The sequence below is a fragment of the Gymnoscopelus microlampas genome (assembly GCF_963454915.1).
Source record: "Gymnoscopelus microlampas genome assembly, chromosome: 4".
Lineage (NCBI taxonomy): Eukaryota > Metazoa > Chordata > Actinopteri > Myctophiformes > Myctophidae > Gymnoscopelus > Gymnoscopelus microlampas.
Window position 1 is genome coordinate 42,569,649 of NC_139941.1, and position 17,971 is coordinate 42,587,619.

General features: G+C 41.7%; 1 protein-coding gene across 11 annotated transcripts in view; it reads left to right on the top strand.

Annotated features, from left to right (window-relative positions):
- The window catches only part of hectd4 (HECT domain E3 ubiquitin protein ligase 4), a 102,106-nt gene that overhangs the window by 74,083 nt on the left and 10,052 nt on the right, over window positions 1-17,971 (top strand). For 5 of the 11 annotated variants that reach the window (XM_084054975.1, XM_084054979.1, XM_084054980.1 and 2 more), the window contains exons 67-73: window positions 2,746-2,817; window positions 3,774-3,933; window positions 5,298-5,488; window positions 5,962-6,108; window positions 6,957-7,076; window positions 7,214-7,369; window positions 8,180-8,283. In XM_084054975.1, the coding sequence (XP_083911101.1) occupies window positions 2,746-2,817; window positions 3,774-3,933; window positions 5,298-5,488; window positions 5,962-6,108; window positions 6,957-7,076; window positions 7,214-7,369; window positions 8,180-8,283 (950 nt within the window). The remainder of the gene's footprint in view (window positions 1-2,745; window positions 2,818-3,773; window positions 3,934-5,297; window positions 5,489-5,961; window positions 6,109-6,956; window positions 7,077-7,213; window positions 7,370-8,179; window positions 8,284-17,971) is intronic. The other 6 variants (XM_084054985.1, XM_084054976.1, XM_084054977.1 and 3 more) reach the window with 3 other exon arrangements.

A 17,971-nucleotide genomic window follows, 5' to 3' on the forward strand; every position in this document is an offset into this window, starting at 1 on the left:
CTTATCCTCGTATAATTGGTCCGCGCCAATGTTCTCTATAAGAATACACCATTTCTATCTCTGTCTCTACTTGCTCTGTGGCTCAGAGGTGGGCTGTGGACGGTTCGGAAAAGAATTGCAGTAACAGACGCTTTTATGTGTGTGTGCTAACCTTTTAGGAAGAGAAAGGCTTTAGTTTCCATTAGCTTGGCATCCCCATCTATGATGTTATTGGTAGGCAGGTTTCAGAACTGTCTACAGCCCACCTCTGAAACACAGAGCGAGAGGACAGAAATGCTGCCCTCTTATAATGAGCATTAGTGTGAACTGTATATGAAGGTAAGGTTGAAAATGGGTGAAGTGCTCCTTTAAGCGAACCATGTCGTGTCCTAGGAACGTTGTAAGGGGCTTAAAATGTAGGATAAATACAAAGCAACACGGCGTGTCTCTTCCATAGTGCAGGGAATCATTATCGCCAAAGAACCAATTTCCAAAGAAAAGAAAAAAGTTAATTTCCCGCACACACTTAATCACCTCTTCATTGATTTATTGAAAAAATGTCTTCCCAAGGACCTTTCTCAAGACATTCCAACTATAAAGTGACATAGTGCTAGCCTGGGATCCAGCCTGATTCACTACGTTCGGCAGATTCTTTTTTTTCTCGACACAAAAATCCGCAGAACGTAGTGAATCAGGCTGGATCCCAGGCTAACATAGTGCTGAAATACAGCCCATAATCACATGATGGTCCACAGCTGTGTTGGAGGTGTTTCCACAATCACACACACGCACACGTGCACACGTTCACCCTTTTCAATATTCCCTCAGCTATCATAACATAACATTGTCTATAGTTGTACACAGGGGCGCCGATATTTATAAGCTCTAGCGGGTGCCCAACAAGGCGCGTGCGCGAAAAAAAATTGCGGGTTTTGGTCGGTTAATTGACTTTTTGGGGGGGTTTTGTAACTTTATTTCGGTTAATTCGGTTGTTCAGTGGCGATCTGAACCAGGCGATCTGATTTTGAAAAATATATTTTTTTTTAAACTTTTTTTTTTTTTTTGACCAGCACCCAATGGGTGCTCCTCACCCACAGTGGGTGCTTTAGCCCCCGGGCACCCACGGTTTCGGCGCCCTTGGTTGTACACATTTAGAAATCTTTTGGATATTACTAACAGACACATTTTTTTCTTTCCAGGCATTATATATGAGACAATGAGCCCAATCCTACAGTATACAAATGTCCCCATGAGGTCCTATATGTTCAGATTGATGTACAAATATACAAAATATACAGTATACATACCAAACACATTTTCAGGATTATAGTCCCACCCAAAAAACGGTAACAGAAAAACAAAGAAAAACGTATTCTGTGCGTGTGTGTGTGTCTTGACATGTTTGACACACTTGACAAGATGCCTTAAAATTCTTTTCAATTAACAGATGTCTAAAAAAATAAAAATAGCGAGAGAACGAGGTTAGTGCTAAAATAGGATTCAGCTGCAGACAGTATTTCTAGCAAGCATTCTAATGGAGAGCAGCAAGGCATTATGGCATTTTGGTGGTTGCAAACCTTGTTTGCATAGTTTGGGGCTACATCTGTTCCCACAGCGTTACCAGTAGAAAACAAAGTCATTTTTTTCAGTTGCTTCTACTAGGAATTTTCTACACAAGGCATCAAGATCTAATTTGTTTATCCAAAAATGGTTTAATTCTTCTAGACCAATGGTTTCAAACGTGTAGTGGCCAAGACACAGCAATGGTCAAGTAAAAATCTCAAGGCGTACTAGTTTTTGTAGCCGGGAGTCAAAAATAGCCGATAAAAATTTAAAAAAAAAATATATATATTTTTTTTTGTGTAGAGCCTAATGACATGCCCAAAATATGGACGCCAGGTGGAAAGGTGGTTAAAATATTTATTTTTACGGTACAGAATTTGCCGCTGTGTTGGGGAATGAGTGAGCACAAAGTACTGATACAGTACAGCGTTTAGGAATCACCATAGAATAGTTACAAAACTACATATAGTATACAATAGTATAAAACATACAGGTCAATTATAAAACGTCTATTAAGAGATTTAGCAGTAGGTTGGGTCATAGACATATAAAGGTAGACGCCTCCTTCGGCTCTGAGACATTGGTATCTCGGGCGCCATTTTAGAGTAGGCAAGCTTCCGCGTGAGTCACAGAAGGGGGCGTTTGGTAGGCCAATCAGAGGCAGATGGAGGAGGGTCTTTTCGTAAGAGGCAGCCGCGCAGCAAAAGTCAGTTAGACGCGCTGTGATTGGCCAGTAGTCAACACGCTGTGAGCGCTGTGATTGGCCAGTAGTCACTTTGAGTGTCAGCTTGCCTTCTCTAAAATGGCGGCCGCGATACCAGTTGCTCCAACGAACTGCAGAGGCCAATGAGGTATCTAGGTTTCTATATCTATGGGTTGGGTGAGTCCGCTGTGCTTTCAAATGTGAACTTTCTCAATAGCAGTATATCAGTGTGAGGTCGGGGGATGTTTCATACAGTATGTGCAAAATGAAGGACAACTGGACTGTTATCATTTCTAATTATAGAAAAACGGGTGTTCCGCCATTCTAGTCTTCAAAGTTCTAGCTGTCATGCCGATGCGTGCTTTACCACAATGACACTTGATGAGGTATAATACGCCTCAATTTCCTGTATAACTACTACTGGAGTCATAATATGACGTTATGAATAGTAGTTATACAGAAAATTGTGCCCAGAATCTTGTACTCTTTTCCTGTTACAGGATGGAAGAAGGAAATGCACTTAGTTGTGTGTTGGCATTGTGTGCATCGACCACATAATAAATTACCTTCCGGTAAGGGTGACGACAACAACAGTTGAGATGGTTTATGGAAGTTGGTAGTATGGAGGCAATCTGAGTGTACCAAACTGTCTATAAGGTTTCTATCCTCTACAAAATGGTTCTCCTCCAAGGTTCTTTACACCACTGTTTCCCAAACACTGGGTCGGGACCCATCTTTGGATCATGGGACACATTTTTATGGGTCGCTAGTAAATATTCCTCTTTTTTTCATTTCCTGCATTTAAAGAAAATATATTAAGATATCGTTTCAAAAGTTAGAACAAATAAATCACAACTTTTCATCAATTAAAAACGATTCCAACATTTTTCCAAAAGTATTTTATAAATGAAGTCAAAACATCTAAAGAATTCAATTTTTTTTTATTGTTTAAGAAGTAGTGAAAATAGCAGATCTATAAACTCGCGGCGCGACGCACGCGTTGTGAGCTTGTAGATCTGCTATTTTCACTAGTTTGGGTCCCGGGGCAAACGTCTAATTTCTCTTTTTGGGTCCTGAGCTAAAAAGTTTGGGAACCACTGCTTCACACAGTTCACCAGCTTGTGGGTCACTAACTGCACTCTGGACTTTTGTTTCCTTTGGGCTTGAAATGTGTTAGGCACCAAACTCAATTCGTTGCATAATGATATTTCCTTTTAACCCATTCAATCCGGGAACGCATCTGTGTCATTTTAGATTTCTTTGGCTATTAAAAAATAGCAGATATACAAGCTCATAGCGCAGCACCAAGTGCCACGCTATGAGCTTCACATTGTGTATATATATACAGTATATATATATATATCACTTGGTGCCGCGCTATGAGCTTGTATATCTTCTATTTTTGAATGGTTATAGCAAAAAATCTAAAATGACACAGTATGCGTTCCCGTATTGAATGGGTTAAAGAATAATAATATAATACATATTTTACTGTACTGTTAAATTTGAGTTTCTTTTACAAACCCAGCATCTCAGAGGCCACTGTCTCTGCGTTCTCTTCCAGTCCCAGAGGAGAAGTACCTCACATTAGATGGCTTCCATAAGTTTGCGGTGGACCGCGCCAAGCTGGACATCCGTAGCGTGTGGAGGGCCATTCTGGCGTGTGGTTACGACCTGCACTTTGAAAGGTGAGACCACGGCCGTCCCCAACCTCAACCCCGACCCCAACCCACTCATATTTAACATTCCTCGTTGACACGTGCCGTGATTGTGTGTTACGTACAGTACCCATGATGACGTGGGAAAACGCCTGTACATGTGTTCAGTTGCGTGTGCACTCTTGGCAATAATATTTGGTAACACTTTCTATGAAGCCCCTTTCTGCAATTCATCAGAAATATAGTTATAATCCACTGCAATCTGCTTATAATGCTGTATAATTATAGTTATAAGCACCCATAAGGACTCGTCATGCTTTATGACAATAATCATAACACATTATAAAGAATTTTTGACTTATACGGCCAAGTATCATAAAATACTTCATAATTGCTGGTCACTAATTTTTGTGTAGTGTGTGTTATAATTCTCATACACATTGTTATAGGCAGATTATAATGCATTTATACTTGACCTTAATAGTAATTATAAAATGCTTGATAAATATTTTATGGTTTATTGTTATAATAAAGCACCATGAGTACTTGTGAAAATGCATTATAATTATGTTTATAATGCATCATAGACATGGGCTTCATAGAAAGCCATACATTTTTCTTTCTTTCTTTTTTAAAGTAAATGTATTTTCTTTTTGATGTATAGTGCCTATTATTTAAATGAGGTACTTGACAGCAAATAGATAAAACTGGGCCATTATGTACGGGTGACACAGTTACTGTGGCTTCATAGTGCGAGCTCTTAATTGAAGAACACTACGAAGAATTCTGGTCCTGTTTCAGGTCCTCACAAAATGATGCGTAGTTTTGCGAGCTAGTTCAGGCAGATACACACCGGAAGTTTACATGCATGCATGCATGCTATGTGACCGATGTATATGTCTTCAACACTGACGTCAAGCAGCAAATTTGGCGATCTATTTAGACTCACCTCATTCACTGTTGTTCCTCTTGCTGTCAGTGTCACTGAGGGTTGGTATGCACTGGTTTGCTCCAACCACCAAACCAGCACCAGTGGGCTCGGCTTTCCATAAGGGTTCCGTTTTCCCCTAGGGGGTTTTGTTATCTATATCTTTCTATATAGTGTATATATACACACACACACACACTTTGAAGATGTGTCGATTGTGATCGACCGGTTGGTTACCACTGATGTACAGTATGTATCCTTGCTCTTAAATGGTTGTCTTCTTCTAATGTGCTGAGCAGGGAGTAAGTAAACATCAGCAGAGCCTGATCTCCAACATCAAATTTAATATTCACACTTGTATTTGCATTTTATTAATAAAATGTTTCAATCTATTCACGAATTGTGTCTGCCTGAACTATTATATGTAAGCAGCAGCCACTGAAATGTCATATTATCTGTGCTCCAGGTGTACGTGCATAGACACTCGCCATGCCCAGAAGGCCTGTAGGAAGTGGAGTCTGGAGATGGACGTGGCGCTGGTCCAGTACATCAACAGGCTGTGTCGTCACCTGGCCATCACACCGGCCAGGCTGCACCCGCACGAAGTCTACCTGGACCCCAGCGACGCCGCCGACCCCCGCGTGACCTGTCTCCTTAGTAAGCAGCACGTTGGCGCTTTACCTAGGCCTGTCACAATTACCGCCTAATCGCAAATATTTGAGATAATTGCAATTCTCTTTTGCATAATTGTCATAATCATGGCAATTATTGTTAATGGCAATTATTTCATTGACAATTAATCGTCAAGTAAAATTTCATAATCGCGATAGCCCTAGATTTTTAGATATTTTTATTTGGCCTTTCTGCCTTTATTGATAGTAGTAGAGAATGACAGGAAACAGGGAGAGAGAGACAGGGATTGACACGCAGCAAAGGTCGTCAGGAACGGGATTCGAACACGCAACACACTGTCAGGCTTAGAGCCTATATGTGGTACTGTATGCGCCTGGACCGCTAGGCCAGCGGGAGCTCCCGACAGCCCTAGTTTTTACCCCTCTGCAAGCTTGCTTACTCTGCACACTTGTTTACACAGCGTGATTTATGTCTGTGGTGGTGTTTGTGTTCCATAGACGTGCCTGTGGAGAGCCTGCGTTTGCGCTTCGCCCTGCTGCAGTCTCTCAACAACACCCTGGAGAGCTTCTTCCTTCCACTGGTGGAGCTCCGGCAAACACTCACCTATCAGAACAGCATCGCAGCGCTGCTGTGTGAGGCCAAAGGTGAGTGGAAACAACATCTACAATGTGCCTCGGCACACATCTAGAGAGGTCAGGGGGGATAATTCCCCCGATTTGGAAAATGGCAACATCTACACAATGTCACAAGGCACCTGACGCGAAGCTTAAAGCTGCAATTCGTGAGATATGAACAGCGGACTTGACAGGGTGAATGAATGTCTTATTTACAATTTACAATTTTTGGCATTTAGTAGACGCTCTTGAATCCAGAGCGACTTACAGTAAGCAATGAAAACACAAGGTAATACATCAAATGCATAGAAATAGTATATAGGATCATAGGTAAACCAAGAACCTATCATCAGTCTAAACAGTATAATATCAACAACAACAAAAATCTGTACATTACAACTTTACACATAGGATAGGATGCCAGCTCTTCAAATGAACCTGGCATCTGTCTATATAACATGCTATCTAAATTACATTTTTGCCTTTGCATAAGCCTGCAAGATCGTCAAGACTACTCTAGGGCATGTTGTCAGCCTGAATCCTGCTTATTACACGGTTGATTAAGAATCAAGTCAACGCAATTAAATATTTCATTGCGTACGGTAAAGAAAATGTTGTGTCCAGATTATGCCAGTGAGGTCCGTCCAGCTTTCCATGCAGCTTTAAAGCAAACTATGTAGGTCAGGTGGGAGTGCTGGCTGCTGCTGTATCAGCGTGTTCACCTGAATGGGTGGGAATCCTCCGTGATAACATTTGACATGTACAGTATACTCTACATGTCAAATGTTATCACGGAGGATTCCGTTCAAAGATGTCTGAACCGGAAGAAAGAAGAGTGACTCAGATACTATTGTTTTTGTGTGCTGTGCTTGTTCCAGGCCTAGTCTTCTATGACACCAAGGTGACGGTAATGAACCGAGTGCTGAACGCCACCGTGCAGCGGACGGCCGACCACGCCGCTCCAGAGATCACACTGGACCCTCTGGAGATTGTTGGAGGTCGGCATTTATTTATTTAATAATTTTTTGGGTGAACTATCCCTTTAATGCCACTTTATGTTGTTTGTGCTAAAACCAGACAACCGTTTTATAAACGATCTATATATGTGTGTGTGTGTCTCGTATGTGCACCATAGGAGAGATTCGAACCTCAGAGAACACGTACTTCTGCCAGGCGGCTCGTCAGCTAGCGTGCGTGCCCTCGTCTCAGCTGTGCGTCAAGCTGGCCAGCGGGGGAGACCCCACCTACGCCTTCAACATCCGCTTCACCGGAGAGGAGGTCCACGGTACAAGTCAGTACAAAACCCCTCTGTTTTCTCCATTTCACTGCTGCCTTAACACTACCTTTAGTTGGGAAGTGGTTTTGTTGATTTTCGTTTTCTGCTTTTCCAGCCCAGACTCCATATCAGATTGTGATTTTCTTTTGTGTTTTTCCAGCTCACAGAAAATTCTTATCTCCACTTTTGATGTGTTTTTTTCATAAATGAATGCCCTACTTCATACTCAGTGGTGGGAAAAGTACTCAAATGTTTTACTTATGTAAAAGTAAAGTATCAATACTGCAATATAGAAATACTCTGTTATAAGTAAAAGTCCGGAATTCAAAATTTACTTGAGTAAAAGTACAAAAGTATTGGCATCAAAATGTACTTAAAGTACCAAAAGTAAAAGTATTCATTATGCAGAATGTCCCGTTTCAAGTTTTCAATTTTGAAAATAACAGATTTACAAGCTCACAATGCGTCACATCGTAACGCATTGTGAGCTTGTAGATCGGCTATTTTCAAAATATGTAATGTAGGGCTGAAGTGGTTAATGTAGGTTTTGTAATAATAATTTAAATCTACAAAGTAACTAAATGTAGTAGAGTAAAAGTATAATATTTGGATCTGAGATGTAGTGGAGTAGAAGTAAAAGTATTGGAAATTGGAAACACTCAAGTAAAGTACAAATACCTCAAAATTGTACAAGTAAATGTACTTAGTTACTTTCCACCACTGTTCATACTACAGTTAATTTTTTTTGGACATGAGGTTCAGTTTTCCACATTGACAGTAACGATATATCAGATATAGTGATAATAAACATGTGTCTCCCCACAGGCGGCTCCTTCAGACACTTCCTGTGGCAGGTGTGTAAAGAGCTCCAGAGCTCAGCTCTCTCCCTGCTGCTTCCCTGCCCCAGCGCTGCAGCCAACCGGAACAAGGTAAACCAGCAGCACTCCTTCAGAAACCCACATAGTATTCACTATTCTGCACCGTGGGGGAATATAAAGCGTGTGTGTGTGTGTTATTACAAAGCCAATTGTTTCGAGAGGGGTGCGCTTGTTTTGGTTCACTCAATGTCCTGTGTATGTGCAAAGGATAGATGGATAGATAGAATTATAGTGTCCACAAGATGCCCAGCCCGCACAGGCTTTACAAGACACTCACAAAATATACAGTACATCCACCAAAATACACCACAAACAGTAATACATGAACATATTGAGTGCCCAGGCTGTAAGTTACGGATACATAGTTCTCCAAAGCAACTGCCATGCCTTCTCTATGAATTTTCCTAAAACAAAAACTTCCCTAGTGAACAGCCAACACAGCCAATACAAGTTACAACTTTCAGACATCCAAAACAAATCTGGATTCTTATCCTGGATTTTTTTTCAAATAAATAGTTTCTTCCGTCATTGTACAGTGGACAGTGAAGAACAAAATGCAGCTCATCCTCCACAACTCCCAAGAACACACAATGGCAAATAAAAGGCAGGCAATGAATGGCCTTGAGGCTTGACCCTTTTATTTGCCACAGGAGTTTACGGTTGTTATTGTTGTTGCTGTGTGTATTCCACCAAGTGACAACACCAAGATAGCATTGAACATCCTGCGAACAGCCGTCAGTAAACTGCAAGCTGCTCACCCCGATGGAGTTTTTATTGTTGTCTTTTATGCAATTATTATTTTTATGTACTTTTTCCATGAAACATTTAGGATCAGTGAGCAGTTTTACATTAATTCGCATCTGCAGTCCACGTTTATGTATAAACAACTAAGGATACATGTTATATACCCCAAGTGACCAATGTAAGAAAAGAAAAAAGACAATACAAAAGAAACAAACAAGATTGTCATTGTTACGGGAGACTTTAACAGAGCAAATTTGAAAAACTATGCTCCTAAATTCTACCAGCATGACGTAACATGTACAACGAGGGGTCAAAATACACAGGAAGGTTATAAAGTCTCCACCCTTCCTCACTTTACAGTAGGTCAGTCCGACTATCTATCCCTCCTCCTCCTCCCAGCATGTGACCTCTCAGCAAAACAAGGTCCTGTGTGAGGGACATAATAACGCCTGAGGGGGCTTACACTCCATTACAGGACTGTTTTGAGCGTACTCACTGGGATCTATTTGCACAACAAGACGTAGAAGACTGTACATCATCCACTGTGCTGTTTTATATACAGAACTGTATTGACCAACTTATCAGTTGCTTTCCAAACAATGAACCTCGGTTGACTAGGGAGTCATTAAGTTTGTAGCCTCGGAAACCCATGCCTTTTTTTTTGTTTCAAAAGAAAAAAAGCCTGGGAGAACCTTGCAGGAACGCTGGTCTTAGGACCTTGTTATCTCCTAACCGATCAGAGTGCTCCAAACCCAGGCGCTGGAATCCAGCGCCTGGGTTTGGCTCCGCCCTTCAAGACCATCGATTGGGCTCGTTCTTTCAGTCTATTAAGTTTGTGGATGACATCACGGTAGTTGGACTGATATAAGACGGAGATGAGTCTGCCTAGAGAGATGAAACGCACAACCTGTCAGAATGGTGCTCCATTATTAACTTGGGCTATTAAAACATAGTAGATTTACAAGCTCATAGCACGGCATGCGCTTGTAGATCTGCTCATCATGAACATTAGTGCAATCTTTGAATATATATATTTTTTAAAGCGAAAGCTTTTAACCCCAATCTTTGCTTCTGGGGGTCCCTGGAACAAAATATTTACAGATGGGGGTCCGCAGCCAAATACATATCATTTTGGGGGTCCTTGACATGAAAAGTTTGAGAATCACTGATATTATATAGCAACATACGTTTTTTTGTGAACAGATTTTCAAGACTTTTCAAAAATAGCAGATCTTAAAATGGCACAGCTGCTTTCCCGGATTTAATGGGTTAATGTCTCCAAGACAAAAGAGCTCATAATTGACATTAGGAAAAATAAATGGAACGTGCTCCCTTTTACAAATGGAGGACGTTTTGTGGAGAGAGTCCTACAGGTACACACATCTTCCAGGACCTCAAATGGACTGCCAAATACGTGTTTATTTGAATACGGGTTTATTGACGGGATAAATATGAGCCTTATGGAGGCCAACAAACACTCATCTCTATAATGTAATGGTACCAGTGTTACATAGTATAGAGCAGAAAACCACTGAATATCATGTGGTTGTCTGAGGTATCAAAGAGCCTGTACCCACTAGGTAAACGCATGTAAACTACGTCTCCCACCTCCAGCTCTATGATCATTCCATTAGATATATATTCATAACCCGCAGCATTGTAGCCAATGTTACGAAAGAGTTTCTGCTCATTTTTATACATATGAATACAGAAATACTCCCCCGTGGCATTTTTAAATGCAGTAAATCTGAAGGGCTCCTTTCTTTGGTGATGTGAAGATACCTGTGACTGGATTGTAAGCGTTGCCGATGTTAGTGAAGACCTTGGTGTAGACCAGAGTGGTGTCAACATTAAATGGTCCAACGTATCCAGAATCAGTCAAACCAACAGAGAAGGCCACCTTTGGTTTGTTCCACAGTTCCTCTACTTGGCTCTCAGTTGCAGTTAGCTCTGTTTGTATGGTAGACAGCTGAGCACCATGGGCTTCACTTTCCTTCTTCAAGTCCAACACCTGGTCTACCAAGTCCAACACCTGGCCCTCACTGACACCCAGTCTGGTCGTAAGGGCTTCCACCTTGCTTTCACTAGCACCCAATTGCACAGCCATTTCTGCATTTTCTTTTGCCATTCCTTCCATCTCGTTTTTGGTGACACTCAGCTCCAAACGAAGATCAGTCACCAAGTTCCTCTGCTCCTTGGCTTCTCCCTCACTGGCTGCCACCCTGGCCTCCATGTTCCTCAGTTTCTCTCTGGTCTCTGCTCTCATTTCTACCACGGTGGCTCCCAGGCTATGCACCATGTCTCTCACTGCTTTCAGTTCAGCCCAGAGGGTACCCGGTTCAACATGGCTCTCTATCTCCTTGACCCATCCACTCTCTCCCTGAGCCCCAGCCTCAGACAGGCAGAACAGTAAAACAAGCACAGCCCCACAGCCCTTCATTCTGAAACAGAGTGTCTCAGAATATTGGGCAAATTCATGTCCTTATATATAGACAAACCTGATAAACCAACATCGGTTTGCCCAGTGGACATTAAGCGGGACATTAAATAAAGTCAAGGACCATCTGAGAGTTTCAACATGTGGTACAAGATAAGATGACCTGGTTCTGAATAGAGTAGGTGTGTGAATTTATTTAATGTAATCAGCTGCTGACCGTTATGGGTCCATTTGGTTCCATTTAGTTCACTCGTAGAGTTATGGGGGGTCCTTGAAATTAAAACGTTTAAGAACTACTGTCCTAGTGGGAGGTAGTGAAGCAGCATCTCTAAGTTTGCTGTCACCTTATGATTTGAGTCAGTGATGGAGGACAGATGGTTTTACCCTAAAATATAATAAGAAATACTTGATATAGTATTTTAACATAATCTCCTCCATAACATTTATTTTCATTGGATGAGATTAATTATCAAATAACATTAAAACCTAATCCAGTGAGATGACAGGGAACTTACTGTAGTCTAAAGAGACATCCACACCAAGCACATGTATCCCTATAGGGGACACAGGTCAACAAGGTACACAGACACGCAATGCAGCTTGTAGATCTGCTCTTTTCACCGAATGTTGGCCCCCAGAATCGGCTCTATTGTTTTAAGAACACTGCCGAGAGCTAACCTGTCCAGCAGCTACTGGTGTCTCTCTATCGCTGCCATATCCAAAGCATACTCACCCATGTTATGTCGGTGTGGTAACTTAATCTAGCTGCACTGTGGCAATCACAGCAACGGGGGAGTGTTTTTTTGTGGTTTTGCATAGTTTGGGCCTTTCGAAATAGACTAATAGTCATTAAAATGCAAGATGGGTGATTCCACTCTGCAAGTACAGTATGTCACTGTGATAGAATGACAAACAGTGAATAACCAATTCACAGCGAGCAGTCAATGTGCTCCATTTGCAGTAATCACCCCAGCTGATGTTGCTTGTGATTTTGTGAAGTTAGTTACGACTTTGATTCAAACTTTAAATGACGCACCGCCGCTGAGCTTTGTTGGGATTATGGGATTTAAACAATTGATGTTAAGTTACAATGTTCCAGGCATCATGGAAAAGCCAAGTTGGCTAATAGTGCAACAGCAGGGCTGGGCCAGTAACTGCTGAGAAACAGCTGTCAGGCTTGCTAGCGCTGCTTCAGTGAACTCCTCTTCTGGGAGGAGAGAAGAGGCGGTGGTTCTGTATATCTGTTCCATCACTTACGTCAGTGAAAACACAATTCCACATTCCGTAAATAAATCTTCACTACTGGTTCGTTAATGACCACCATATGAAAACATGGGGCTTCTTTTTTGTTAATCATTAGCAGCGTTAAAATGTAATCACACTTCAAAGTTATTTTCAGCCAATTTGGACTGTTGTCCTAAACCACAGTTTTACAAATTGGGGGGAGTGCCAATTAGGCCTGCCACAATTATTACTAATCGTCTAATCGCAATTATGTTTGCATAATCGTCATAATCGTTTCCATGTTGAAAAGTTTTCACACATTTTCAAATGTTTAAAAAAGCATAAATATCAGATCTACAAGCTTACAACGCGTCACTTTGTGGCACGTTGTAAGCTTGTAGATCAGCTATTTATGCTTTTTTTTTTTTACATGTATAAAATTATTGCATTTGTCAATAATTTCTTTGTATGTTTCAGTTATTTGTCATATCTGCCCCATGTGCAATGTTTGATTACGAAGCCTAATTGGCTTCATATGTGCCATAAATGACAAACACACGCAATTATTTGAGTGACAATTAATCGTGACAGCCCTAGTGCCAATTGCAAAGGAACAGAAAGCCCATGTGTTAGTGCAAGTGGTTCTCAAAGTGGGGTCAAGGATCCCCGTCAGGGTTCCTTGAGGGGGTTCCAAATGGACCCTTACAGGTTCTGTAACTCTTGAGAGTTATGGGTGGTCTTTGAAATTAAAGGACTAGTTCTCCCAAATTATCAAAAAATATTTTCTATCAATTGCACTCCCCATAAAGCATTGAATTCATGGATATTTTGTTGTTTTTGTCGCATTCCTAAGCCAATAATTTGATGACTGGCGGTCTCTACGGTAGGAGACTCTTTGGGTGCGTTTACATGCACAATATTTATTCATTCAGAATGAACTCATTCCGAATAGAAATGTATACCCAACTGTTTACATGGCACCTGAATAAAAGTATTCCTGTTCCTCAATCGTTTACATGAGCAAAGCATTCATTCGGAATAGAACTCTGGTCATGCGCAGAGTGCTTCGGGCCGGGTTGGGGACGGGGGGAGGGGGAGGGGGCGGGGGTGTTTGACAGGTAAAAATATGTATTATTTACCTCTGGCAGCCTTGGTAATGAATAATAACAATTTTGGCTACACGTACATGGATCTTTTTCTAAACGCACATTTTTGTGTGCGTTTGGGCCTTTCAGCCACACGCAAACGGTGTTTTTGGCCGCTAAAACGGATATTTTTGTAAACGGATAAATAAGTGAAGGTTTTCCAAAACATGCGTTTCAGTGGATCTGTGTGGACATGTAATCCGGAGATTTTGAGAAACGATGACGTCATCGCGCATTCGCACATGGTCATTATAATAATAAATAGTACAATAATACATAAACCGGACCGCTCATGGTCATTATAATAATACATGAAGAGAGAGAGAGAGCAACACTTACAGTCTATGAAACAAGGCACGCTCATTTATGGCTAAATAATGTCATACTTAATAATAAGACAGTGGTGGGAAAAGTAGCTCATTCACTGTGTGACGAAACCCTCTTTCTCTGCGCCAAGTAGAACACACGGCGCGCACACAGATTGAATGTGGGGTCTGTCGTCCTAAAACACAATCGCCCCGGTGCCGAGAGTCCCTGCTTTATAGTGGTGTTCGATGTTTTTACATTGCCAACTCTCACATGTACATAAACGTTCAGATTTCAAATATAAAGTGCTTACCCCTGAGCCACGGACGTTACAAGGCGATCCGGACCGCGATAAGTACCCGTATCTCCCGTATTGTTCAATAAAAAGCATTTTAATCCGATCGTCGGCCATTTTCTCCAAATTTTCTCCGATGCTTTCAACCATGCGACACCAATGGTTGGAAGGTGTATTGCACTCTGATACATTACCAAAATAAAAGAACAGAAAAAGAAAATGGCTGGCGATGGGATTAAAATGCTTTTTATTGAACAATACGGGAGATACGGGTACTTATCACGGTCCGGATTGCCTTGTAACATCCATGGCTCAGGGGTAAGCACTTTATATTTGAAATCTGAACGTTTATGTACATGTGAGAGTTGGCAATGTAAAAAAAAAAACGAACACCACTATAAACCAGAGACTCGACAGCGTCATGTGAACCATGGCTACTGTTTGCGCTGCAGCTGAGCCCTAATAATGTTGTTTTCGTTTATGTTCACGTATGCTGTTCACGTATGCTATTAAAATAATGCAGCTATTGTATTTGGCCCCTCATATATATAATTATAAAATCAATGTAAATATAAAATCTGATATAAAATTGAAACATGCAGCTGATCGATGCGTTTCTGCGTCTACGTGTGGACAGGGATTTTTGTTTATCTTTGTCATGTGGCCAGGGATTCTTTTTAAAAACGGAGGACTAAAATATCCGTTTAGTAAAAGATCCATGTACGTGTAGCCAAGGCCTTAAGTCACGGCTGCCAGAGAGAAATAATAACAAGCCACAGCTCACACTCAATCAAAGCTGCCAGCTATATAGGTAATGTAAATGAGGAAGAAGAGAAGAGAGACAATAAAACAAGTTAAGAGAGAGAAGGTTTGATAATGGAAGCACACCGTATCCTGGCTACGGCCATTGGTCTGCTATTGATGAGTTTAATGCAGCAAAATCAGCTCCTGTTATATTTGCTGCTGACCCGGAGGAGGAGCCGGTCGGCGGAGAACTACGCGCGTCTGCGACTTGGGCTTGGAGCGCCAGACTCCACATGGCTTGCGCCTCTCCCCCCCCCACCCAGAATAGTGGAGCGGGTAAATGCTTTTTATTGGCAGAATCTTTCAGTTGATGATAAAAGCGTGAAAATTGACATGAGCAGTCTCCATGGGTCACTTGACAAGAAAATTGTCCGAGGCAGTTGTAATTTCAAGATGGCGGCCTTTTTTCAAGATGGCCGACACCTTAGTGGGCAGTTAAGTGATATGATGGTTTATTTGGTGATACAAGCATGAAAATTGGCATGAATAGTCTCTGTGGGTCACTTGACAATAGGCCACCCACAGCTACTTGACATTTCAACATGGCGGCCATTTTTCAAGATGGCCAACACTTTAGTGGAGCAATTAAGTTATATAATGGTTTATTTGGTGATACAAGCATGGAAATTGGCATGAGTAGTCTCGGTGGGTCACTTGACAATATGCCACCCACAGCTACTTGAAATTTCAAGATGGCGGCCATTTTTCAAGATGGCCGACACTTTAGTGTAGCATTTAAGTTATATAATGGTTCAATTGGTGATACAAGCATGAAAATTGGCATGAGCAGTTTCTGTGGGTCACTTGACAATAAGCCACCCACAGCTACTTGAAATTTCAAGATGGCCACCACCTTAGTGGAGCAGTTAAGCTTAAGAAATCATTTAGTTGGTGATACAAGCATGAAAATTGCCATGAGCCGTCTCAAAAGGTCATTTGGCAAGAAACCCCACAACCACCACTTGAAATTTCAAGATGACTGCCGCCCGCCATGTGGATCTTTAAATGATACCTTTTCTCATAGAAATGTATTGGGTTCCTCAAAAAGCTCTGTCAAGAGAGGTTGTTTGACTGTGTTTTGTCTGACTCCTCGCCCACGACCTGTCCGGTTTGGTAAAACCTGTCAGGAGTTGCCTCCCACTGGCATAGCTCTCAGGGTTCACTGAGGTACACAAGCTCCCTTACCATGACAAGGTAACAGTCACAAGGGAGGATTGGGGAAATGGGGAAACAAAAAACATGACTAATAAATGAGCACAGTTGTGGTGCTGATTAGCACAGTTGTGGTGCTGAACGGACAGTGCTCCAAAATTATAATTGAGCAATGGCTAATACTGAATGGCAGTAGCCACGGAACCATGACAAACTATACTAAGGAACTAAACTGAAAATGTGCTTCACTGTTACGTATGGCAGTGGAAGGCAGTGGAAGCAATGTTACAAAGTAACAACTGAACATTACACACTAATAGACTGGTGACAAAGTAAAACATGATGCACTGATGTGGTGAGGGGAAGCCGAGCCATAGGGCTACACTTGAAAACACAGAGGACAACAGGGAACAACTCTGGCAAAATAAACATGCAAATAGGTTCTAGCAGGGGCAACTACATAGGCATGTGCAACTGAGTCCATATCTGAAGCACTTACACCTTCCAGTATATGCCTTGGTGCACCCACATTTGGTCAACTCCCAACAACTCTCTGCAATAGGTGGAAGTGGAGTCCAAAAGACTTTCCACTTCTCGTCCGGTTCCACCCATCCCCAGTCAGATGGGCTCGGCATCTGTGGATGTCGCTTCAATGCCTGTCCCCACACGTGTCCAGCCTCATAAGAAGCACGTTTGGCATGCTCTTTGAGTGCTGCTTGAGTTGGTGGGATCAAGTCATAATGTCTTTGCTTTCTGGCAAAGAGATCAAGATGTAGATGCTCTCTTTTGGGCCCTTTCCAGCTCTGTGTTGTTGAACCTAAGTTTACAGCTTAAATGATATTTTGCTCTGTTTCTTGTCAATGTGCTTTCTATGCCATCACCTTCATCTAGTCGGGTTAGACTAAGTAAGATAGACAGAGCATTGATCTTATGAAATAATGGAACATTTCTTGCAATGGTATCATAACCAGTACAATCGTGCTCTATGTTGAATAAACTCGGCTGAATGAGTTTTTCCTTGGTGACCTGCTGACAAATGAAACATCTGTCCCAGTTAGTTTTCTCAACTGTTATGATGGCTTCTGCCATGTCTGCAGCATAGGCAGAGGCCGAGGGTTTATCCTTTTACCACCTTTTACCAAGCACTTTGATGTATAGGAAACAACTAAGTTCGTGCCTTAACCCTACACTTAGTCCGATCGTTCATCCAATGCCATTTCAATCCCGTGCGATCTGTACACCATCCGGTTAACTAAAACCCCATTAACCTTGGCTCGGCTCTCAGGTGCTGGCACAACCTGTCAATTCAGGTGCGGCTATCTAATTGTTTTGGGGTAAATAAGACAGCATTTGGGGTACTAACTTTAAATTAGCTGACATTGAACCCCACTCTGAGTTTAACAGCAGTGATATATCACCAGTGTGCCCTGGTAGTGCGGACTTATCTAATCTATCTATGATCAACAAATCAACACAAGTGTATTGTGATGTGTTAAAAGTTGTTCTTTAGCATAATAACAATAATCGTATAATTGTCCTTAATAAAAAAAGAAGTGTACCTTTTGAGGATCCAGGGGGCGGCCATCTTGAAAATATAAATTTCAAGTGGATGTGAGTGTTTTCTTGTCAAGC